Below are 25,489 nucleotides of genomic sequence, written 5' to 3'. Positions count from 1 at the left end.
TTCAGAGTGTTAGTTCCTCTTGGAATTGGATTGCTGAGGCTGGCCCCTTCAATCCAGCTAGCAGCTAACTTGATGCATTCTTGACAAAGAATGCCCAAAGTACATTGTAGTGTTTGTGGCATAGTCCCACAAGACCCAATGCAGTACAGTAGCAATATATTTTGTTCGCATGTCATGCCAGGGAGCGGGGTGCAATCCATTTCATGCATGATACTTGATTGTGGGAAATGGAAAATGTCTAGTGAAAGAATAGAGCATTACTGGGTGATGAGGTGACTTGTGAATGTGCATTGCACAAAGTTTTTTCTTTAAGGTGTGGGCAGAAGGAGTTGTATTATCATTGACATTTTATGAAGCGTATGTGATATTCATGGAAACACTTTCAATAATTTCACAATTGTTTATGCTGAAAATCTTTTTTTTAGACTGTGTATTCTCAGTTTATATATTTCTTTGTAGGCAGCAAGGAAATCATCTAGGCTCTCAGCCCTTGAAAAACAGTTGGAAGAAAAGACTCTTGCTTACACAACTGCTGCTGAAAAAAATAATGAGCTGGAACGGGAATTAGTGGTAAAACTCCTATTACCTATTCACAGCTTCTTGGGATGGAAGGAGATGTATTTACATATGTAATGTTATATTAAATACGCCAACAGGCATTAGTGTTTTCAGAGTTTAATGTGATTTTTAACAAGCAAATTGTTTTTCCTTAAGTGCTTTCAAACAGTTCAGTACAATGCGATTTCTGTTTATACTGTTTTCTAGCTGCACTTTGGTTTGTGATATGACATAACGTGGCCCTGAAAGATCCATATAATTTTCCACTGAAGCATTAATTTATGCAGCTCAATAATGAAGTTGTTTTTCCTAGGAAGTGAATGCTCAGCTTCACAGCTTAGAAAGAAACTTCAATGAGGAACATGGGCACTTAGCCGCAGTGCTTAAAAAAACAAAGATGATTCATCACGAGCATCAGAAAGAATTGGAAAAGCAGATTGAATTGGTAAGCTTCTAATTTGTATAGTATTTCCCCCCCAGTTCCTAAATATTTTGGTGATCTCTTAATAAAAGATTCAGTGTCTCTTCCATGCTGCCTTTGTGCTTGATGCATACATATAAGATCAGTCCCATGTAAGAGGCCACTTGAAATTTAAGTGTAAGGAAGTTGCTTCAGGTGGCAAGTTGCTTCTGAGAGTTAGCTCAAATTTTGCCCTGGTGTTCTTTCCAGCTACAAAAACGATTCTGAAGCAGCAATAGGCTGCGGACATTGAGCTGGGTCAAGGGAAAGCCTTCCCAAAAATGTTAATAAAGGCACAAACCTATTTCCAATGATGGATACAGTGGTACCTTGGGTTACATACGCTTCAGGTTACAGACTCTGCTAACCCAGAAATAGTGCTTCAGGTTAAGAACTTTGCTTCAGGATAAGAACAGAAATCATGCTCCGGTGGCACGGCAGCAGCAGGAGGCCCCATTAGCTAAAGTGGTGCTTCAGGTTAAGAACAGTTTCAGGTTAAGAATGGACCTCCGGAATGAATTAAATACTTAACCTGAGGTACCACTGTATTTTGTTATCTCTCCTGCACTTTTAAGAAGCAACTCCATCAAAAATTGAAAATGTCAGGGAGGACTTTCAGCTCTCTCCCTAAATTCAGTAAACCACATGTCCTAGAACTTATAGCTGCAGAACATTCTTTAGTAAGTACCTCCAGACATATAGTTTTACCCAGAGTAGACTTATTGAAATTAATGAACATGGCTAGGTTAGGCCCATTAGTTTCAACAGGTCTACTCAAAATAAAACTTACTTGAATGCCACCCATAAATATATTGTTGGCAACCCTGTTATAATGAGGATCATGTCAATGTAGCCAATAAATGTAAACAATTGTTGCAGCTATATTATTTGTCATTCTCTAACAAATACTTCATGGGTCAATAACTAATTCTTCTTTTTAATAGCTTGAGTCTCGACTAGAAACGAGATGCCAGCAATTCCATGAGCAGGAGAACACAATGTCACTTTTACAGCAAGATATCTTATGTAAACAACGTCAGATTGAATCACTAGATCTACTGCTAATAGAAAGCAAAGAGGTATTTTTTATTTTTATTTTGAGGGCTGCTTGCAAAATACCCAGGTTTTTTTTTCATATGGTCATTCCCAGTGCTGTGTGCTGTTGCTTCAGAAAGTGCTGCTGGCATGCTCTGTGGCAGCAGCAAAATCTTAACATTTCCTCAGGGAGGGGAGATGAGTTTAAGCAGTCCTTGCACAGGGCTTCTGCTGTCAGGATTTATTAGTTCCATCACTCCTGTTGAGTTTATTTTTCTTGGTGGACTAGTATTTTTTAAAAGTGAACTGTAAAATCATGTTTTAAGGTGGTATGTTTTCTTCTTTTGATGCTGTATTCAAACAGGAAATGGAAAATCAGAAAACCAAGAAAGAGGAAGCAATAAGGATATTACAGAGCCAATTTACTGAGGAAACAATGAAGGTAAGTACACTTCCTTTTCTTTTTTGACTTCTTGTGACTTCTCATGTCTTGCATAAAATTTATACACCTTTGATCCTAAAAAAACCCTCAAAATGATTTACAAGAAGTTTAAGCAATAAAATCAAGAAAAGTTTGCTAATGCATTTTGAAACCTGCAAAAGTTAACATACAAACAGATTAAATTGACTTATTAATTTAATTACCTTCTTAAGCATCTTGGTAGGCTTTCTGTTCCTTTCTTTGATCAAAACTTTAGAATATTTATACTGAAGGCTCTCTTTCCCATCAATTATTCTCCTTATTTCATTATGAAAGGGAAGAATTTAAGAGTGAGTACCTTAAAATGATTTTTTCTTAGGCACCAAAGTAACGTTTGAGCTATTTAAATTTGTAAAGAAAAACCCTTTGTGATTCTATGTTTATACTTATATCCGTTATGGTTTATTAAACTAATCCTTAATTTTATTATTTATATAGCATGATTGCAGTACAAAGCACTTTACATGCTAACTATCATCACAGGCACAAAGGACGCGGGTGGCGCTGTGGGTAAAACCTCAGTGCCTAGAACTTGCTGATTGTAAGGTCGGCGGTTCAAATCCCCGTGGCGGGGTGAGCTCCCGTCATTCGGTCCCAGCTCCTGCCCACCTAGCAGTTCAAAAGCACCCCTAAGTGCAAGTAGATAAATAGGTACCGCTTTATAGCGGGAAGGTAAACGGCGTTTCCATGTGCGGCACGGGTGCTGGCTCACCAGTGCAGCTTCGTCACGCTGGCCACGTGACCCGGAAGTGTCCTCGGACGGCGCCGGCTCCTGGCCTCTTGAACGAGATGAGCGCGTAACCCTAGAGTCGGTCACGACCGGCCCGTACGGGCAGGGGTACCTTTACCTTTATCATCACAGACAGGCCTCTGCCCTGAAGAGCTTACAATCTAGATTTTGAATCATGGAGCTGGCAACAAAAAACGGGGAGGGAAGAAAGGCAAGGGTGATTAAGAATGAATATGAACAAATGTACACATGCATTTATTTTCCTTACAGGTGAGGGCTAAATAACCAATAGGGTTCTTGAGGAAAGATGGATTTAAGAATGAATTTGAAAGAAGAGACAGTAGCACCATGTAGATCAGGGAGAGAGTTCCAAACATAATCACATGATACTTTAAAATGAAGTTTGCCCCATTTCCCACAACCCACAGAAAAGTATGTTTGAGGGAGAGAATGAGAGATCCTATAACATTCTGTCTGTATAGCCTACAGACAAGAATCACAACATTAGGGTTCTTGTAATTTTAATTTAGGGACGCGGGTGGCGCTGTGGGTTAACCCACAGAGCCTAGGACTTGCCGATCAGAAGGTTGGCGGTTCAAATCCCCACAATGGAGTGAGCTCCCGTTGCTCAGTCCCTGCTCCTGCCAACCTAGCAGTTCAAAAGCACTTCAAAGTGCAGGTAGATAAATAGGTACCGCTCCGGCAGGAAGGTAAACGGCGTTTCCGTGTGCTGCTCTGGTTCGCCAGAAGTGGCTTAGTCATGCTTAGCTGTACGCCGGCTCCCTCGGTCAATAAAGCGAGATGAGTGCCGCATCCCCAGAGTCTGTCACTACGGGACCTAATGGTTAGGAGTCCCTTTACCTTTACCTTAATTTTAATTTATTGCATTGATGAGATTATGCCAGGGTTATTTTTGAGTCCCTGGAATACTGCACTGTGAAAAGCTACTCCTGATGAATTCCTTCTGCTGCATAGCTATTGGAGGTGCAGGTGAGCTACAGCTGAAATGTTTCTCTTTCTCCGAGGTATAATAAATTAATAAGTACTGCACCACATTCAACTTTAATTTGTGAAAAACATTTGTGGTGTGGGTGTGCAAACATGCAAGTACTTTCTTACGGCTTCATTTTATAATGTTGTGCTGTTCAAAGATGTGCTCAGATATTGTTATTTTAAAGAACTGGTTTACATTTCTGCCAATATATTAACTAAAACTACATTGGCTTTGTACCCATAACAAAAAGTAGCATATTTTATTGCAATTTTAGGTTCTGGGGGTGTTTCAGAAGAGCAATTCTTTCCTAAATTTTCTCTCCCTTTGATTCTCATTAGGTCAGACAGCTACAAGCCGCGCTAGATGACTGCAAGGAAGATCTCGCGGTATATTTAAGTAATCTCGAAGAAAGTAAAGTGTTATTTGAAAAACAGCTGGCGAAGAAAAATGACGAGGTAAACTTTTTTGATGCCTAGGTCATTAATGCCTACATTAGAGCATTAATGTGTGCATGGGCCATTTTTATGTGAGCACATTTGTGCAGGTTCATCCACCTGTGAGTGCTTTCAATTTTATGTTTCCAAAATCTGTCATAATGTTTCTCATTCAAATTAGTGAGAGGTGCTTGCTGGGGTGTATTCATGCTATCTGCTGTTTCTTCCCCTTGCTCAGTACTTTCCCACCCTCTGCGAGTTCAGGAAACCCTAGGTCCATTGTGGGTGTGCACATGGGTATTTGTTTATGCACAAGACAAAGACATTGCTCTTAGATTGTTAACAACTTTGTGTTCTTCTGGACATTTTAACTGTCACCCCTCTTTCAGATGGTTCTGATTATGTTAATGCTTTGCAGAGGAGGTGGGGGTGCTTTGCTTCTTAGAATTGTACATTACAATTTGTTTAGTTTTAATTGTGTTTTATATATTGTGTTTTTATATTGTAAGTCCTCTCAAAATTATTTTAGTAGTATAATAAATATAATAAATTTACACACATACACACTTATATTATTTTATATTATATTATATTATTATATTATATTATATTATATTATATTATATTATATTATATTATAATATTATATTATATTATATTATATTATATTCCGCCTAAAAGTGGCAGACATGTAGTTGGCCATAATCATGGTAGCTCCATGTGGTGGCATTTGAATCTTTGTTCAGAAAAAAAGCTTTACTTGAGAATTGGCTTAATTGTGGAAAATATTTTACTCGTAGGAAATATAAGGAAATACAGAAGCATTAAAATCTTCAGTGTGACTTAGGATAGAAAGTGTGCCAGCAGTATTCAGATATAATAATTTAGGATGATTTATTTTAAAATATAAGTAGGTCTTTCCCAAAGTTACTCCTTTTTTTTTAGATGGAAGCATATTTTTAAATATAGACCATACTATGTGAATTTGATTTTATATTATAATGAAATTCTGTGATGATGTGTGTTTTAATAGTAGCTTATGTATGTTGTCAGGCTGCTCTCCTATGAATGATGAAATGGGAGCAAGTTGAGAATGTATCTCAAAGTTAATACTTCATCCTTTTTATTTGTTTCCAGATACAGCGGTTGCACAAAGAAATAAAGTTGAAAAATAACAATCTTCAGTCAACTAGTGAACAAAACTTCATTCTGCAGCAAACACTGCAGCAGCAGCAGCAAATGTTAAACCAGGAAGCCATTAGGAATTGTGAATTAGAAGACAGCCAAATTAAGCTCCAACAGCAGGTACATAATGATCAGTAAAGGATTTATATTGTCCATGTTACTATTTGATACACTTTCATGTACCATGCATATTTGGGAAACAAAATTATGTTACGGCATATGCTGCTCTTGAAAATGCTTTCTCTAGCAAAATAGTTTCTATGACGTGTGAGGGGCTACTGCTTGAGGAACACGTGCCTAAAGCCCTGTTGGCCTTATAGAATTAGTTTGTTTATTTAGATATTTGCCACTGGATGTGCTCTATAAAGGCACAAGTGCAGCATAGGTCTGTACACTTTATATCCTGCCGTCAGGTTTGCAAAATTCACGTACACAGGATTAGACAAATGGCACAACTTTTTTCCCCTGAAGTTTGTAAAAGCTTATTTGCATACTAATAGCCTGTTGCTATAGTTACAGTACAATCTTATGCATGATTATTTAGAACTCCCACTGTGTTCGTTGGAGCTTATTCCTTAGTTAAGGGTTTTTAGGAATGTGCAAATATGCACTTTCATTTTGTTTGAGTGATGTTTTACAATCCATATAATGCATTGTGTCCGTTATATGGAAGCTTTATACTTATCATTCATACCAATAAAAATTGACTTTAGGGTAGTGGTACAACTTGAGCAGGGACGCGGGTGGCGCTGTGGGTTAAACCACAGAGCCTAGGACTTGCTGATCAGAAGGTCAGCGGTTCGAATCCCCGCGACGGGGTGAGCTCCTGTTGCTCGGTCCCTGCCCCTGCCAACCTAGAAGTTCGAAAGCACGTCAAAGTGCAAGTAGATAAATAGGTACTGCTCCAGCAGGAAGGTAAACGGCGTTTCTGTGTGCTGCTCTGGTTCGCCAGAAGCGGCTTAGTCAAGCTGGCCACATGACCTGGAAGCTGTACGCTGGCTCCCTTGGCCAATAAAGCGAGATGAGCGCCGCAACCCCAGAGTCGGCCATGACTGGACCCTAATGGTCAGGGGTACCTTTACCTTTACCACTTGAGCAGTCTCCAAGCCATCAGTTCCACATCAGTCTTGGTTCCATTAAAATTAACTTCTCTGTTACAACTGGTTTCTGGTGGCTCCAATCTGGTGGAACGCTCTGTCACAAGAGACTAGGGCCCTGCGGGACTTGACATCTTTCCACAGGCCCTGTAAGACAGAGCTGTTCCACCAGGCCTTTGGCCGAGGTAATTCTTCACAGAACTCTAGCCCAATGGTTGCCATCTATTTGATTTGAACTGATTTTATAATGAATTGATTTTAGAATGCTGTATTATTTTACTGTTGTTAGCTCCTCTGAGCCCGGCTTTGGCTGGGGAGGGCAGGATATAAATAAATATTATTATTATTATTATTATTATTATTATTATTATTCAGTAGTTTTATGCCTTAGTTGCCTTTTTACTGGAGAATTATGCTCTTTACCTGTGAATCAGAAGGTGAACAGACATTTATTTTTTGTTATTGGACACGTATCTTGAAAACAATTATTTCCAAAGCAGAGGAACTATATCCATTGGGCAAACAGTAATCAAAGGCCTTTAAGATAAAGCTAGATACACAAACTTGCACACATGTATATTTGTTTGTGGTTTCAGGGGATATATACCTGCAAATGCTCTTGGTTTTCTTTCTTTTCTTCAATAAATAAATATTGAATAGCCTAACAGTACTGTTCTGTGTATGTCTACACACTTACCTCTATTAAATCTTTTAAAAAATAGGTATTAAAATTAGAGCAAGAACTTCAAAAACAGAAGGAAATTATGGAGGAAGAGTTGAGAAAAACTACCGAGAATCTCCATTTAGTCTCTGAAGAAGCTGATTTGAAAAGACAAAAAATAGCAGAACTCACGGGCACAATCAGGTAGGTTCAGAATACTCTTCTGTGGATGGGTCCTTTTAAATCTCTATACTGCATATATCATTACTTTTAAATTCTTTTTCTGAATGTATTATCTTTTGAAAGAAGAGGTTTCCATAACAGAACTTTTTAAGCAATTTAGTTCAAGCATTAAGGGCCTGGTAGCTTAAGCCCACCTTCCTCAACTTGCTGCCCTCCAGACATCAAGGACTACAACTCCCATCAGTTGTGCAGGCTGGGGCTGATGGAAGTTATGGTTCAAAACATATAGAGGGCAACACTTTGGGGAAGGCTGGTATAAGCTATTGTGCTGTTGCAGACCCATCTTACTTGGAGACAGATATATAGTTCCAACTTCTTAAATACTCAAGTTCAAACTCAGTGTGCCGTAGATCTATATTTTGCTCAGAATAGCATGACGAACATGCTTATTTCAGTTACTGATTGAGATTTTCTAATTCTGCTTGTTTAGGCAAATTAAGATAGAGATGGATCAATGTAAAGATGAGCTAATAGACATGGAGAAAGAGTTAGTTCACTTAAGACGAGATGGTCACGCTAAAGCATCGCAGCTGGGCCACTTGGAAATGACTTTGGAGGAGAAACATGAAGAACTGCAGAAAAAGACGCAGCAAGGTAGTCTCTTTACTGTGCTTTTTCAATGCAAAGGCCACACATAACTACTTTGAAATGAATGTGATGTGTTTCTCAAGGATAATACACATTGGAATGGTAAGCCTACATGAACGAAACTGACAGGGAACAGGCCTGTAGAATCTTTGCAGAGCTGTCTAATATGTCTGACTAGCACAGATGGTAGCTTTTTCACTGCTAGAACACAGCCGTGAATTCAGTATGTAGTCCTCAGTCTACACACACACACACACACACACACACACACACACACTTAACATCCTTTTCTGCTTTCCGTATGCACTACAGTGAAACAGTTAGAAGATAAATTGCTTCAAGCTGAGACACAGCAAAAGGATTCTGAGCAGAAAATAGAAACGCTGGAGACTGACCTGCAGAATGCCACTGGGAAGCTAAAAACTAGTTTGAGACAACTGCAAGAACTTCGGAATATGCTACAGGAAACACAGTTGGCTCTGGAGGAGAAGTATGCTGCTATCGAGAATTTAACAGAAGAACTAAGGTAGGCTGAACCCTTGTTACTGAGCTTCATCACCATTGCGAACTAGTATTTTGGAAACCTTATGCTTTATTTTTAAATTTAAATTGCAGAGACTGCAAGGATGAGCTTGAGAACAAAAGGCAAGAACTCCTTGAGATGGAAAAGATACTAAAAGAAAGGAATTGGGATTTGAAACAAAGAGCAGCTCAGGTTAGAACTTTTATCAGTATAATTTATGAATTTGGGGAAGCCTCATACATGTTTTGGGGGCCTAAGTGATAACCACAACTCTGTGGTGCATCATTTCATACATGGTAAGCAACTTCTAATTCTTGTTTCATGTTTCTGCCATCTCTCTCTCTCCCTTTTTAGGTTACACAGTTGGATATGTCAATTCGTGAGCACAGGGGAGAATTGGAACAAAAAATAATTAAATTAGAAGGAAATTTGGAAAAAGCAGAGTTGCAGATCAAGGAATGCAACAGACAGGTGCTTTGATTATCTGTTGTTTTTTAAAAAAAATATTGAAGTCAAATGTAACCCTTACTAATATAATAGCTTGCGGAAGTTTTGAAGCATGAAACAGCATATGGGCTGTGTGTATCTTAACTAACAATATAGTTTTTTAAACATAGCAATACATGTTGTGCCATTAATGTGCATAAAATTATAACAGTTGCACAAGTAGAACAGTACCAAAATCACAAGTGAGTTACCAGAAGGCTCACAGCACATGTTACCTGCCTATACACAATCAGTGCATTAGTGGGACAGACAAAACAGTTACCTGAAACACATTGGTGCTGCAACATTCTTTTGTACCAACCACATAGGTGACCCCCTTTTCCTTTTATTGGTGTCAGCAGTTGCAGGCCCTGCCCATTCTGCGGATGCCTTTTCTGAAACTACATATGTATGAGGCTAAAAAATGGAATGGAAGGAGCCAACTTGAACCACAATTAATGAAAAATAATACTATTGCATTAACTAAAGTGGAAGAGTTAAATACTGTCACAGAATCTGCACAACTGACCAACTGTAGATTTTAAACAGACGTTGTAGAGTAATTCCCATAGTGTATATAAGATGTGCTGTGGGGCTTTTGTTACAATTCCTAAAATAGATACAGTGGTGCCCCGCTAGACGAATGCCTCGCAAGACGAAAAACCCGCAAGACGAAAGGGTTTTTCGGTTTTTGCGACGCTTCGCTAGACGATTTTCCCTATGGGCTTGCATCGCAAGACGAAAGCCCATAGGGAAATCTCGGGGACCTTTTTTTAAATGCTGGCGGTGGGGAGCAAAGCCTTCCCCCCCCCTCCGGACTTCAGAAGAGGTCCAGGAAGGCCGGCGGGGGCGAAAGGCTTTGCTCCCCACCGCCAGCATTTTAAAAGCGGTCCGGGATAGCAGGGAAGCGCTTCCCGCTATCCCGGACGGCTTTTGAAGGCAGGCAGGGGGGGCAAAGACTTTTGCCCCCCCTGCCTGCCTAACCGGGGGCTTTTAAATCGCCCCGGGACTGTCCGGGGCGATTTAAAAGCCCCCGGACGGCTTTTGAAGCCTCCCCCCCGCCCGGCTTCGGGGCATCATCCCGATGCCGGGCGGTGGGGCAGGAACGCCTCCCCCAGCCGCCCGGCTTCGGGGCATCGTCCCGATGCCGGGCGGTGGGGCAGGAACGCCTCCCCCAGCCGCCCGGCATCGGAACGATGTCCCGAAGCCGGGCGGCCGGGCGGGAAAGCCTCCCCCCCCCCCCGCCCGGCTTCGGGGCATCATCCCGATGCCGGGCGGTGGGGCAGGAACGCCTCCCCCAGCCGCCCGGCTTCGGGGCATCGTCCCGATGCCGGGCGGTGGGGCAGGAAAGCCTCCCCCAGCCGCCCGGCATCGGAACGATGTCCCGAAGCCGGGCGGCCGGGCGGGAAAGCCTCCCCCCCCCCGCCCGGCTTCGGGGCATCGTCCCGATGCCGGGCGGTGGGGCAGGAACGCGTCCCCCAGCCGCCCGGCTTCGGGGCATCGTCCCGATGCCGGGCGGTGGGGCAGGAAAGCCTCCCCCAGCCGCCCGGCATCGGAACGATGTCCCGAAGCCGGGCGGCCGGGCGGGAAAGCCTCCCCCCCCCACCCGGCTTCGGGGCATCATCCCGATGCCGGGCGGTGGGGCAGGAACGCCTCCCCCAGCCGCCCGGCTTCGGGGCATCGTCCCGATGCCGGGCGGTGGGGCAGGAAAGCCTCCCCCAGCCGCCCGGCATCGGAACGATGTCCCGAAGCCGGGCGGCCGGGCGGGAAAGCCTCCCCCCCCCGCCCGGCTTCGGGGCATCGTCCCGATGCCGGGCGGTGGGGCAGGAACGCCTCCCCCAGCCGCCCGGCTTCGGGGCATCGTCCCGATGCCGGGCGGTGGGGCAGGAAAGCCTCCCCCAGCCGCCCGGCATCGGAACGATGTCCCAAAGCCGGGCGGCCGGGCGGGAAAGCCTCCCCCCCCCGCCCGGCTTCGGGGCATCGTCCCGATGCCGGGCGGTGGGGCAGGAAAGCCTCCCCCAGCCGCCCGGCATCGGGGCATCGTCCCGATGCCGGGCGGTGGGGCAGGAACGCCTCCCCCAGCCGCCCGGCATCGGGGCATCGTCCCGATGCCGGGCGGTGGGGCAGGAAAGCCTCCCCCAGCCGCCCGGCATCGGAACGATGTCCCGAAGCCGGGCGGGAAAGCCTTTGTCCCCCCTGCCTGCCTTCCCAGGGGCTTTTAAATCGCCCCGGACAGCGGAGAAGTCCTCCGCTGTCCCGGGCGATTTTAAAATGCCGCCCGCCAGAAGAGGTCGGGGGAAGGCTTTTTCCATAGGAACGCATTAATTGATTTTCAATGCATTCCTATGGAAAACCGTGCATCGCAAGACGAAAAACTCGCAAGACGAAGAGACTTGCGGAACGAATTAATTTCGTCTTGCGAGGCACCACTGTAATTCTCTTAATAAGTAATCCTGTCCTACACCCTGTTGCCAGATTGAGAGTTTAGAGAGCAAGCTACAGCATTCCAAAGGTGAACTTCAGGAGAAAGAGTTGAACATCCTCCAACAAGATCAAGAGATAAATCGTCTTAAAAAGGAAACTGGAAGAAAACAGGAAAAAGTAACAGATATTGAGAAAGTAAGTTTTTTATTTGCATAATGGTTTTTGTCTGTGACTATAGTCACTATCTGATTTTTTCATCAGCCTAAACCATAAAGGATAGAGAGAAATGCTTCCTGTTCATAAGGGGTTGAATCCAGAATTGCTCTTCTGTAAACAGAAGGCTCCTGCTGAAGGAAGCAAGGAGGTGTCTGAATTTTTATTTATTTAATTATTGCTGAATATACACACACACCTCTCTCCTCCCATTCTTCACAGCAGATTTTTATAAGTGCAAGGGCTGTGATGTGGGGAGAAGTAATTAGCAAATATTACTTCCCATGCAAGCAGCTTTTTGTACTCTTAATCCATCAATTTGACAGTAAGTGTCTATATAGGATTGTGGCCTCATTGTTTGTTTCCCTTCATCTCATGGTGGTCTTTTAAGTCTCATAATATGCTACTGATTCATAGTGAGGACAGAAGGCTACACAGATAATAGATCTGATAAGGCATGGCAGCAGAATGCTATGTTAAAAATGAAAAAAAAAAGAATGTAAAAATGCTTAAGTTTTGTTAATGCACGTTGTTTACCCCTTTTAGAAGGTGGAGGAACAGGAAAGGTTCATGGCAGAACAGCACAAAGAAATACTTGATTTGGGTCAGCAGCTGAGGCTAGAACGTGAACAGATGAAAAAGGTCCATTTGGAGCTACTGGAAAGTCGCCGTCAACAGGCTCAAGCTCAGAGAGATGTGGATAGGCTCTCTCTTGAACTGGAAGAAGTGAACCACCTCTCGCATGAAAAAGTAACCGTTTTTCATAGTTCTTCCTGTCAACAGAATTGGCCCGATACAGGAGTGTTCCTGTACCCAATTCAATGTGTATTGGGCAGCAATGCTTACTCACTTTAATGGGGGTTCATTGGTTCCCTGCAAGCAGAAAGGGAAAGGAGGAAGGAGGACTATATACTACATGCTTAAATATATTGTTGCTGATATTATTTATTTCATAATTGCCTTTTAGGAAAGTCGTACAAATCATTTGGCAGAACAACTAGGGGCAGCTCAGGCACGGGAAGCCCAGTTAGAAGCAAGAATGCAAACGGAGATTAGGAGGCTCTCAGCAGAAATACATTCACTAAAGCAGTCTTATACGTCAGAGGTAAAAACAAAATTGCTCTTACCAGCATGTGTTGTATTTTTAGATGTATCAGAACTAAACAGTTAATTTTTATATTGGAATTTTAGAGACTGGCCGTAGGTTTTGCTTGGCACCTTGGTTTAAAAGGAAAACTTTTGATTCTGGCATTGCAAATAAGGGAGAACATAGGAAAGGTCCATTGGCCAACTTCAACCTACAGTGATTGGCAGTGGCTCTCCAGGGTTTTAGGCAGCGTTCCCTCCCAGCGCTACCTAGAGTTGCTGGGGAGTAATCTGTAACCTTTTGCATGCAAAGCAGATGCTGTACTACTCAGCAATAGGCCTTCCCCAAATGCTTCAGGACCATTCATCTTTCTCATCCCTTCCCAAACGTAAGTTCAGCTACCTTCATTAAATTACTAAATCAACACTGATAGACGTGACTTTAACAACAGAACATTTGATTTTGGGGATTGTCATTTGAACAAGGAATTCCATAATTATGTATCAATTGGGACATTAGCTTAATAAGGCTATTTGTTCTATGCCTCTATTATAAGTTTAAATAAACGGATCATAAAGTTTTGAATATATTTTGTTGTCTTTATCTCTTCAGAAACTCTTACATGAAACAGAGGAAACAAAACGGAAGGAGTCGATATCTAAATCTCATCACCTTTATGGGCAGTTGCAGCAGCTGAAGCTAGACCTGGAAGATGCACAAGGCACTGTCTGTAATCTACAAGAACAGCTTCAGTCCAGAAATGACATGATTGACGCAGCAAACGAAGCTCTGCTTCTCAAAGTGAGTAAGCACAAGAATGTGTTTTCTTGACATACAAGGCAGCATGGCAAAAATCTCCTGTACAAGGAGAAATTAATAAAATTATCCAACTTCACTGGTACTTACTACCAAAGATCATTAGCAATTAGGCTTTTGTGAGACTTGAGGGCCAAAGATGGTCCTCCGAGCCTATTTGGCTACTGAGACTCTCCCCACACCACATCCTGTCTCCCCAGAACCTGCCTCTCACTGGCCGTACTCTGTATCATCCTAGAGTGCCTTTGCTTGGCTAGAATGTGTCCTTGATGATGCCTCTTGCTTGGCTAGATGGAAAGGTTAGGGGGGGTGCAAACCTCTGGTTTTTGCATGATGGAATCCAAAGCTAAGAGTCCCATCCTTTGCTGTGCTTAGTTCTGTCTTGGACCACCCCCACTTTTGCCTCTAGCTGCACTCGTGATGGGTGTTCAACCCCAGGGAATGCAACTATGGGACTTAAGAATTTCCCCACCCCTGGTTTGGAGCCTGACTAGACATTTTTAGGGGGTGGCTGTTGTTGACCTATGTGTTCCCATTTTCTGGATAATATCTAGAATAAGAAATAGGAAGCCCAATCATGTTCAGTGTCTTCCTGCCCTCTGTAGATGGCAGCCAATGAAGTGGGACAGGGAAATGCTGAAAACATTGTCACTGAATGCAGTGTGAAATTAATATTGCTAAGCTAATGTGAAAGGCATAATATTTTTTCGTAATAAAAGCATTGAGTTATTTGTTTTTATTACATTTTTAGGAATCTGAAGTAACAAGACTACAAGCTAGAATTGCAGGTCACGAAAGAACAGAAAGCATCAAGCAACTCTCAGCCCCACAAAACATATCCACTCATCAATGGTTAGATCAAGAGCCAAACTTTGACAGGCATTCTCAGAGAAAATCTGCAAGCACTAATGATCCAAGTTTTAAAGATGATGGAAATTTATTAAAACCAAAAAACATTTTTACATCCAATTCTTTGGTAATTTGTAGGAAGCCAAAAGACACAATTCACGACTCACCAAAAAGTCCAGATGAATCATCCTTTGATCCTTTGACACACATTGTGGAAGAAGATGAGACTTGTGATAGCAGTGACTTCCAAACTCTTAGTGGCATGCTAAAATATATCAACAAAGAGATGAGTTCTGAAAATTCTCCATAATTTTCACCTGATGTAAAGGACAATTCAAGTATGTATTTCTGTACCATAGTATTTCTTAGGCAAATAGGACACAGTACACTTTGTCTGGAGGTGGGGCAGGCAAATGATGATAACGTTCCCTCTTTGAGTTACATTTTGTGGAGCAAGCATGACTACTAAGATGTATTAACTAATTAATGTACCTCTAGGACAGACTTTACAAATGTATCAAGAGTGCATATAGGGTCACCTTTTTTTTTAAGGACACGAGCTCAATCAAAATAAAAAGCATGATCCTTTGCAGAAGTAAGTTCCACTGTTCAATGCTTACCTATCAGGTGAGTGTGCATAGGAGTGCAGCCTAAACCTGAAAACAGTTTTGAGGAATTTTCTTCAGGACTAGTTTTTACCTGATGGTAATTGCAAACAGAGCATTATGAATAATGTAATTCAATGCTTTTGATAGATATTAGGATATCATCAAGTGCATAAGTTCTGATTTAGACCAGTTAATGCTGTCTCCCAAGAGGTGTCCAAAATCATATATAAGAGCTGTCAAGGTAGGGATGGATCTCTCTGGATTTGTGATAGTGCGTAGCATGTCATCCACAAATATGACTATCTCTTGTTCCCTAACAGCTGTATGGATACTGCTGATCTCACTACTGTATATCCATGGGTTGCACAGGTCAGAGGTTCCAAACACAAATAAAAAAATAAGGCTTATTCCATTCCTTACCAGGAATGAGGGGGGCAGGGGAAAGTATCCTATTTGTAAATTACCCAGGAAGACCATAGGATCCTATCAAAGGCCTTCTCTGTATCAAATAAGGGGAGGGCAGTTGGGTGATTATTATGCTTGTTCAAGTACTTAGTGTGAGACCAGTAATTCATTTTAACTAGAACTTGAGGTCTGCATGAATTTCACATTTGTTAATGCCTATGTTAATATCTGTTTCAGGAACAAAGATTGTGAAGTAACAGTGTGCTGGCAAGCAGTCAACCGCAGATGGATTTATTGTCTTCATGAATATAATGATGTGCCATTTTATACAAACCCTGTATATATTTGAGAAACATAGTGACTCATAATCCCTTCCTATTTATCCCAATTCTATTTTTTTATTACTGCTTTGAAGTAATTTGTACAGTAATAAAGGTGTGGTGTGGTTTTTTTTCTCTTAAAGAGAAATCTGAAGGATCTGGATTTTTTAAAAAAACTATTTTCCTGATACTTGAATATTTCAGATAAATGTATTATTATTGAATTAATAAACAAACAATACACATTGTGTTACTTGCTTTTTCTGTTACATATCCACTACTGTAGTTACCATGTGAGAGGGAAAAAATCCATAAATTTGTCCAATTTTTATTTTTTTAAAAAACTGAAAGGCACCAGTTTACCTTGTGGTATTGGAATTTTGGGATTGTGTAAATAAGTCCTTCCTTTTGTTTTTCTGAACCCAATGCAAATTAATATTATCGGGTGACCCACAGTTATGAGAAAGAGATCAGAGGAATGTAGTGTGTCTCTGGGCAAGCCATGCTATTCATAATTCTATAAGCCTCTCATGTCTGCCTCTCCCTTAGCAATAACGTTCAGATCAAGGGCTATTACATATGTCCTTTTGCTCCCAACAAGCCTCCTTTACTCATGACAAATCTCTTTTTTAAGTACATGGCATTTTAAAAAATGTCAACAGGAATAGCTAACAGAAAACAGATATTGCAGCACATAACAGAAGGCAAGTTGTTTCCTCTTCTAGATGCTGAATGTGAAGTGTTACATAGCGCATGTTTAAATTGGGAAGACCAAGAAACCCCCAGCCCGGCCTGCCTCCACCATACATTCTTTGATAGCCTTGACGGTGTCTCCCTGCTGTGGAACCCCTTGATATGTTTCTGCTAGACGTTCAGTGTCCAAGCAGCCATCAACACCAGTACTGACTGAAACAAAGGGTAGCTTCAGCAAGAATGTAACTTGGCCACAATGATTGTGCCCAACAATGATAGTTATAGGGACTGCCAAGACTGAAGGTCCCAATTGAGTTTCTTTTAAGGAGACAACTGGCTTTGAGTTGCCTCAGATCTTTTGAAATTAAAGCACCTATTTCAAGGATTCATGCAATTTGCAAATACAACTTGGGCAAAGTATTGTCCTCTAGGTTTTGGTATAGTTGATCTCCAGTCCTGTTGCCTGTTTAAATTATGATAACCCACCCTTCATATTTTGTTCAAATTTTTAGTTTAAAAACTGCTACAACCTTGAAGCCTAACTTCCCTACAATGCATCATCAAGCCAGATTATGCAACCTTCATATATAACCATGCCCAAACATCTATTTTTGTTTATTGCTGTCCATACGGAGATTATCTTCTTAGCTCTGTAATGCATAGGTATGCACCTTTAGATTTGCTGACACCTAAAGTCCTGTGGATAAAAGCATCCAGGGGAGTATTAGCTTTTGTCCTGCAAAGCTACCAGACTATCCAGACTGTCTAAGGGAAACCTTCCAGCGCATCTGCTACCATCCACAATGGCTCAGAAAACAGTGCTCATCACAGGTTGCTCCTCAGGAATTGGGCTGGCGTTGGCTGTAAAAATGGCCACTGATGAACAGAAAAGATTCAAAGGTAACAACACCTTCTCTCTTTAATTTTGCTTACCTGTGTTGCTGAACATTACCTAGTGTGAGCTATGTTGAGTAGTAAAGCTTTACGTAGCGTGACATGATGCAACTTTGCATCCTTGCAGGCTTTGCAATTTAATTTTAGAAACAAAAGTGTAAGGGTTTTTCTTTTTTGGAGAAGCCAAATGTCACTAGCCTCCATTATTTTACAGCCCGGTCCTATGCTTATTAAAAAGTAAGTCCCACTCAGTTCAGTGGGGCTTGCTCTTAAAGCTACACAGGAGCTGTTTATTTTGATCTATATGTTTAAATTAGAATTGATGGAATATTTATATTTTTAATGTCAGCTGGTTATTTTTCTTTCTCTTTTCTTAAAAAACAGCCACAATCCTCTATCCACTTGTATGGAAGTAAGCCATTTTTTAAAAAGAGAAAAAAACCAACTGGTTGCAGTGTTCAGGAAGTGGAATTCTATACATGTCTGTTCAAAAAGAAGCCCTGAACACTGCAACCAGTTGGTTTCAATGGGTTAATTATGTGTTGGGTTCTGACCATGCTATTTTATTTTCTTCTAATCTGGAGCCTCTATCAAATGGAAGTATAATCGGGTTTCCTTGACCTTAGAGTCTGGAGCTGAAGGTTTATGTAATCAGTGTTTAATTTTCATAACTCTTCTGAAAGGAAAGGCTAAATACTGCTGTTTGTGATATTTATTTTCCTCCCCCCCCTGTTTTTTTTTTTTTTGGCAGTTTATGCTACAATGCGGGATCTGGCCAAACAGGATAAACTGATAGAAGCTGCAGGCAATACTGTTGGAAACACCTTAGAGATTAAACAGCTGGATGTGTGCAGTGATGAATCTATTAAAATGTGTGTCAGTAGCATCCCAGGAAGGCGGATTGATGTCCTAGGCAAGTAATGAATACCAATGGAACATTCGTTTTATGTATATATTTTAATGTAAAAATTAATATTTATTACATTTATATCCCACCAATCCTCCAAGGAGCTCATCCTCACAATAACTTGCCTGTTCTGGTAACTCCTGATTGTATTACTGCCCTGGGTTGATGCAAATTTCAGCTGGTCCAAAACAGGGCAACTAGGTGAGGGATGGGGGCTGGAGACCCTTCAGGTCATCTGGTCCCCGGGCATTTAAGGCTTCAAACCTTAGAACAAGTACTTTGAATCAGGCCTGGGAAGAGGCTGGAAGCTGGTGCAAATGGCAAAGCACTGGTATGTTGGGATCTGGTCTCCCATAGTCGCCTGCCTAGCCCTTGAGATGGTCATCAAAAGAGTCTTTGTCCTGGTACCTGTGCTTAATGAACTGAGGTGGGTGGTGACAAGGGGGAAGGCCTCTTTGGTGGTGGTGCCTAGTTTATGGAATAGTAAAGGTAAAGGGACCCCTGACGGTTAGGTCCAGTCGTGGACAACTCTGGGGTTGCGGCACTCATCTCACTTTACTGGCCGAGGGAGCTGGCATACAGCTTCCGGGACATGTGGCCAGCATGACTAAGCCACTTCTGGTGAAACCAGAGCAGCGCACAGAAACGCCGTTTACCTTCCCGCCGAAGCGGTACCTATTTATCTACTTGCACTTTAACGTGCTTTCAAACTGCTAGTTGGCAGGAGCAGGGACCGAGCAACGGGAGCTCACCCCGTCGCGGGGATTCGAACCGCCGACCTTCTGATCAGCAAGCCCTGTGGGTTTAACCCACAGCGCCACCTGCATCCCAGTTTATGGAATACCCTCCCCATAAAGGCTTAATGGTATCTACATTATAGTCTTTTAGGCAGCCAAGGAAAAGATTTTTATTCCCTTTTCAAGTTACACATTTCATGCTTTTAATTTCTGCCTCTTGCTTGTTTTAAATTGATTTTATGCTGCTGGGTTCATACTAGCTTTTTTATTCTGATTTGCAATGGTGCTTAATGTTTTACATTTTTTATTTATGGCCAGAGACCTGGGTTAATGGGTGGTCCCACACATTTGCTGCACATGAAAAAAATAAGAGTGGCAAGTGATAGCTGGTTGTTGTTTTGCATTTATACAGTTAGCAATGCCGGCATGGGACTCATTGGACCTATTGAATGCCAGACCATCAAAGAGATGCAAAACGTGATGGATACAAACTTCTTTGGGTTGGTCCGGCTGCTGAAGGAGATTTTGCCCGACATGAAGAAGAGAAAAAGCGGCCATATCGTGATTATCAGCAGTGTCATGGGAGTACAAGGCAAAGTAATATTGCATCTAATTAGTTACTGCAGCGTGTATTGCAGGTTAATGCTCTGATCCCACGGCTGGAGGTAGTTATGCTTCTGAATGTCAGTTGCTGGAAGCTGCAGGAGAGGACTCTTGCAATAGGCTCCTGGTTATGGGCATCTAACATAGGCATCTGGTTAGCCACAGTGAGAACAGGGTGCTGGACTCAATGATCCAGAAGGCTCTTATGTTCCCATATTCAAGAGCCATCTCATCCTACATTTTTATCCCATTTTAAGTGGCAACACTACCTTTAGATTTGCCCTTTGTGCTTCCCCAGAATTAATTCTGCATTAGCCAGTGTTCAAAACTCCCATTGTTCTAGAACGGCGCATTTTGCATCAGGGAATTTCATTAGCACAAGCAGTTTCTGAGCTCTGGGCGCAGTACTGCACCTAAGATTTCAGTTTAAAATTGCAGAGTGGAAGGGAAGGTGGACCTTTTTCTGTCTCCCCACTTCCAGCTACTCACGGAAGACTGGAGAAAAGACCCTCGTAGAATATTGGGGGGGGGGCAAGGGAAGGACTAGTCATTAGATCATGTGAAAAATGAACATAATGTTTTAGCTGCAGTTCATTCATTTTCAGCTTTATGTTCTTGTTACAAAAATGTGCCTAGACATTCCATTGTTGCGCCCATAACCTAGATTTAAGATGCCCTTTAGCTCCTAGCTTTCATATCTCAGTTTTCAACACTGGCATCAGCTGAAGTTTTGCTAACGCTGAAACATCTCAGCCCTGGTTACTTCTGCTCCTGATTCAGCAGAAAGTGATTTTTGTGGCTTTTCCTCCCTCCCTTATTCAAGTAAAGGAATGCCAGATAGCTGGCTTGTGGTTTTCGGGCAAGAAGCAAGTTCAATGACGACAATGATTTTAGTCCTATAGGCAACTGAGCTGCAATCTGCAGCTAAAGAGCAAAGTCTGCTCTTGCAACCCAATGCCCTTATTTGTGGCATTGTAACCCAGAACATTGTGTCAATGGAGTTATGCCACAGTGTGTAGCAACAGCAAAGACTGTACAGAAGTGTTGTGTCTAGCCCTTCTGGCGGAAAGGAGTGGGCTGGAGATTTATGGTGAATCAACGGCAAAACTGAAGTTTACTTGCCTGCGTGTTATCCAAAATGTTATCTGAAACGCTTTCGGTTTGCATGGACTTAGAAACATTTGCCTAACCTAAGGGATGGGAACCATCTGGTGCCTTTTCCATCCCCTTTCCTGAAAACTGAAGGTGATTTGAAAGAAGGATGGCATGTGCATTCATCCCATTTAGTAAATGAGCTTTGTTGCAAAATCTTTTGGGCAAGAGGTGAAAGAGGGGCAAAATAAATATACGTTCGTTGAAACTTCTTCTTGGCCTTGACAGTGATTCACTCTAATTTTCCTTAAATAAAAAAGCATTTGTAATGCTGACAGCCTAAATTGATGTTGATCTTATGTTGTGTATGGTACACAGGAGACTCTTACACGATGGTTTCATCATCAGCCCAGGGTATATTAAGATTAGCAACTCACTATTTTTTTTATTTTGTAATCTATAGGGATTTTGTTCAATGATGTTTATGCTGCATCTAAATTTGCGGTGGAAGGATTCTGTGAAAGTTTAGCCATTCAAGCACTCAAGTTTAAACTTAAGTAAGTAACAGCCTGGCTCATTTATTACTGTACTTTAATTTAAATTTACTTCGGTGCTGCTAAAGCAGCTGTTTAACTTCACCCCAGGAGGTGCACTCCATTGTCTCTTGAGACAGACGGATGTTGACTGGCAGAGTATCTAGGACAGGGGTCTGCAAGGTTTACCCCGCCTGTGCCGGTTCACTCCAACGGAGATTCCTCTGTGGGCTGGATTGTGCACGTGATTTCTGGCGTCTGTGCAGACACGATTTCCAGCACCACGGAAGCGAGTCCCCGTGCCATGCTGCACCGGTTTAGCGCAGCACACGGGGACTCACCGATCAGGAGGCTCAATTTGGGGGCAGCTCATGGGCTGGTTAATCAAACCCCTTAGGTTGCCACCCCTGGTCTTGAAACCACATGTTATGCCACTCTTATACAATCTTCAGGTCGTATAAATCTATTGCCTTTTACTAAGGATATCCGAGGGTGAAATGCAAGATGCAAATGCAAGAAAACAAACCCGTGATTTTGAATGTTCACTTCTGGATATGGATTAAAATTAATGCTAAAATCAAGCACTATGTTGCATGGCTTTACTCTTTGCCAATTTGTGCCCAGTAACTAAGGGTTTGCATCTACTAAATAATAATAATAATAATAATAATACAGTAATAATAATTTTTATTTATACCCCACCCTCCCCAGCCAAGGCCGGGCTCAGGGTGGCTAACAAGCAATAATAAAAACAAGTTGAATGAATACAATATAAAAACAATGTTAAAATACAACAATTAAAATATAGAAACATTAAAATATTAAAATGCTGCCTCATCACAGGAGGAGGGAAAAAAAGAAAAAAGAAAGAGGGGGAGGGAATCAAACTGGCTCCAAGCCAAAGGCCAGGCAGAACAACTCTGTCTTACAGGCCCTGCAGAAAGAAATCAAATCCTGCAGGGGCCCTGGTCTCATGAGACAGAACATTCCACCAGGCTGGAGCCAGAGTTGAAAAGGCCCTGGCTCTGGTTGAAGCTAATCTAACTTCCTTAGGGCCCGGGACCACTAGGGTGTTGCTATTTATGGACCTTAAGGTCCTCTGTGGGGCACACCGGGAGAGGCGGTCCCGTAGGTACTATGCATATAGTAGATGACTTACACAATATATCCTGTTTCTTTATTTTCCCAAACAGTCTAAGTTTAATAGAACCAGGGCCCGTGGTTACAGAGTTTGAAAGAAAAGTGTTTGAAGATGGGATTAACATGGATCTTTCAGCTGCAGATAAAGAAACAGCAGACATGTTTGTAAATATTTACCTGAAAAATTACAAGCAAATTTTCCAGACCCTGGGACAAACAGCTGAAGACATAGCAGAGGTAATGCATTGGAAGGTTTTTGTGGAATTTAAGACTGGGTTACATAATTATGGTTCGCCAGCCATGAGGCATTATGCGACTGGCAATTGCTCAGCATCAGCTCCTGATGAAATTACAATCCAATGAAACTGGGGGGAAGTGACAGCCAAGTCTAAAAATATCTGTACTCACAAGGCTCTGTTAATGTGAGTAATAACATTTTAGGCAGGAAGAGTCTAGCCAGCGCCAAATGTAACTAGGCAATGGGCCAACCTTTGTCTGAGCATCTTACCGAAATCACTTGCATGTTCAGGATGAGCTCAAGTGGATAATATCTTCATTGCATATCTTTAGGCACCAGGCAAAAACATTCCTCTTCTCCCAAGTTTTTGACTAATTAACAGTCTATGAGCTTTTTAAACGGTGGTTTGTATGTGTGTGTTACTATGTTATGTACCATATTTTCCTGTGTATAAGATGATGTTTTTTGCCTTAAAATGTTAGGCAAAAATTGAGGGTCGTCTTATACACGGATACTGAACGCAGAGTGGGGCATGGTGGCGATTTTCTGCAGCAAGTGGGCGGGCAGGGGATCAGTTGTGACCCCCCCCCCCAAAAAAAAAGCTCAATAACTTTAGCGATTGTTGTTGATGACTGGCAAAAGCACATTTGGCGGCAAGTAAGTGTGTGGGGGATTGGTGGTTGTGGTGGTGAGCAGACGGGAGATTGGCAGTGGCCAATAACTTTGGTGATTGTTAGCCACGGTTGTGGTGAGCACACGATTGGTGGTGAGTGGGCGGGTGATAGTGGAAGCTTCATTCCATTTCTTTGGTCTAAATTTTTCCAGAAACTAATAACACATTTGAAACTAGGAGTACTCTATTACTGGTAGGGGACACTTATCTTGAAGGAATGTTCTGAGAGTGTCACTGATATAGCAGTTTCAGATTAAAAATAGTCAGAGGTGTGTGTGTGTGTTTAAACTGTTCCTCCTCTTCAAGTAAGCTCACTTTCAAAACATCATTGCTGGAACAATGTAAGCAACCCAAACAGCAATATTGAGTTAAAGTGCTGATTTTATTCCCGTTTTTTCTCTTTGCGTTCTCCACCCCCATTCCAAATATATTTACATACACACTCTCAGTCTGGTGCAATTCCAGAATGTTATCATGTCTTCTTTTCTCATTCTTACAGCATACAGTGAAGATAATTCTAGCCGAAAACCCTCCTTTTCGCCACCAGACCAACACATTATACACTCCAATTACAACACTGAAATATGCCGATCCAAATGGAGACCTGCCTATTGATACCTTCTACAAAATGGTTTTTCAGCATGATAAGGTTTTCAGTGCGAGTCTTAACTTCATTAAAATGCTGCGTTGGAAAAGCAGAAAAAGTTTTGACTTGGGAGGAGGAAGATCCTCCCAATGAGCAAATGCATGATTTCAGCTGCCATGTGGGCTATTTCACACACTTCCATGTTTCCTTATGTGTAAGTGCTTGTGTGGGATGGGAGACATCTTAAATAGCCCTGACTGAAGCTAGTGTCCTATACACAATCCTTACTTGGGGGCATGTCCAACTGAAGTTGGTGGGGCTTACTTCTTTTTAAAAATAATATTTATTAAGTTTTCCAATTTAACAATCCAATAAAAGCTACATTAAAAACATTCCAAATTATAAAATAATCAAACAGTCGAAATATTATGTCAAATTGTAAATCTTTGTTTGACTTCCCATGCTCTGACGTCAGGGGGTGGTGATCATCTCACATTTGTTCTGCTTCTAAGTTAGTCCAGGTGATTCCCACAAATCAATCCGATGTTAATCCTTTGTTCATTTCCCACAGCCTCTGAGTTCATCTAGCAAGCAAGTTAAATCAAACAATATGTTACTGTGTGGGTGTTTATCTTCTTCCATGTCTTTCGCTTTCATTTCTTAATGACTGAAATTATAAGCTACATGTCCCAAAATGGAGGAAATCTGGCTTTCTGCCAATTTTACCAGGCGTATGTCCAAATCTCTTCGTTTTAAGTCTGTCCATATACTACTCTGACCACCTCGATATTTTTCCAACACATACTTTCATTTACCTGCAAAATTGGGTAGGCGTAATGTGAAATCTATTGAAAGATCAAATAGCGCTTTTGTGTAAATTATCTGCTTAAGGGCAACATATACCACTTTAGGCTAGCAATGGGTGTGTACATGTTGCACTTTTAATGTTTCCCTATGTGGAGGGAATCATTTACATGGAAAGGTAGCATGTCAGGGAAAAGTAGCATATCATGCCTCACAGTTTCCCTAACAGACTATGTTTCTATGTGAAATGGTTTCTGTTTTTAATTAGAGAAGTATTCAAAGTATATGCAAAGTATGCAATTCTTCTCACCAGCAGCCTGAAAGCTTTACACTTTATGCATAAGAAGAGCCCAGCTGGATCAGACTAAGTTCCAACATGCTGTTCCAGAGCT

The 25,489-nt window shown here is 41.9% G+C and overlaps 2 protein-coding genes across 4 annotated transcripts in view; both read left to right on the top strand.

The window, feature by feature from the left end:
• Positions 1–16,442, top strand: part of CCDC18 (coiled-coil domain containing 18) — a 30,901-nt gene extending 14,459 nt beyond the window's left edge. For all 3 annotated transcript variants that reach the window (XM_081916020.1, XM_081916021.1, XM_081916019.1), the window contains exons 13-29: positions 460–570; positions 872–1,003; positions 1,963–2,097; positions 2,418–2,495; positions 4,597–4,713; positions 5,830–5,997; positions 7,697–7,839; positions 8,309–8,472; positions 8,779–8,992; positions 9,082–9,181; positions 9,344–9,460; positions 11,951–12,094; positions 12,659–12,862; positions 13,080–13,217; positions 13,812–14,000; positions 14,767–15,202; positions 16,115–16,442. In XM_081916020.1, coding sequence (XP_081772146.1) covers positions 460–570; positions 872–1,003; positions 1,963–2,097; positions 2,418–2,495; positions 4,597–4,713; positions 5,830–5,997; positions 7,697–7,839; positions 8,309–8,472; positions 8,779–8,992; positions 9,082–9,181; positions 9,344–9,460; positions 11,951–12,094; positions 12,659–12,862; positions 13,080–13,217; positions 13,812–14,000; positions 14,767–15,174 — 2,562 coding nt within the window. In that variant the 3' untranslated portion in view covers positions 15,175–15,202; positions 16,115–16,442. The remainder of the gene's footprint in view (positions 1–459; positions 571–871; positions 1,004–1,962; positions 2,098–2,417; positions 2,496–4,596; positions 4,714–5,829; positions 5,998–7,696; positions 7,840–8,308; positions 8,473–8,778; positions 8,993–9,081; positions 9,182–9,343; positions 9,461–11,950; positions 12,095–12,658; positions 12,863–13,079; positions 13,218–13,811; positions 14,001–14,766; positions 15,203–16,114) is intronic.
• Positions 16,443–17,442: 1,000 nt separating this feature from the next.
• Positions 17,443–24,446, top strand: LOC309372455 (retinol dehydrogenase 8-like; the record flags this gene model as incomplete). The annotated part of the gene is made up of 6 exons (XM_081916094.1): positions 17,443–17,790; positions 18,536–18,701; positions 19,845–20,020; positions 21,587–21,680; positions 22,850–23,033; positions 24,207–24,446. Exons 1-6 carry the CDS (start codon positions 17,694–17,696, stop codon positions 24,444–24,446), a joined length of 957 nt encoding a protein of 318 aa, XP_081772220.1. The 5' UTR covers positions 17,443–17,693.
• Between the last annotated feature and the right edge of the window lie 1,043 nt (positions 24,447–25,489).

Source organism: Podarcis melisellensis (genome assembly GCF_964234715.1).
Source record: "Podarcis melisellensis genome assembly, chromosome: 6".
NCBI classification, from domain to species: domain Eukaryota; kingdom Metazoa; phylum Chordata; class Lepidosauria; order Squamata; family Lacertidae; genus Podarcis; species Podarcis melisellensis.
Note: the sequence above shows the minus strand (reverse complement) of the source record. Positions and strands in the feature narration are given on the sequence as shown.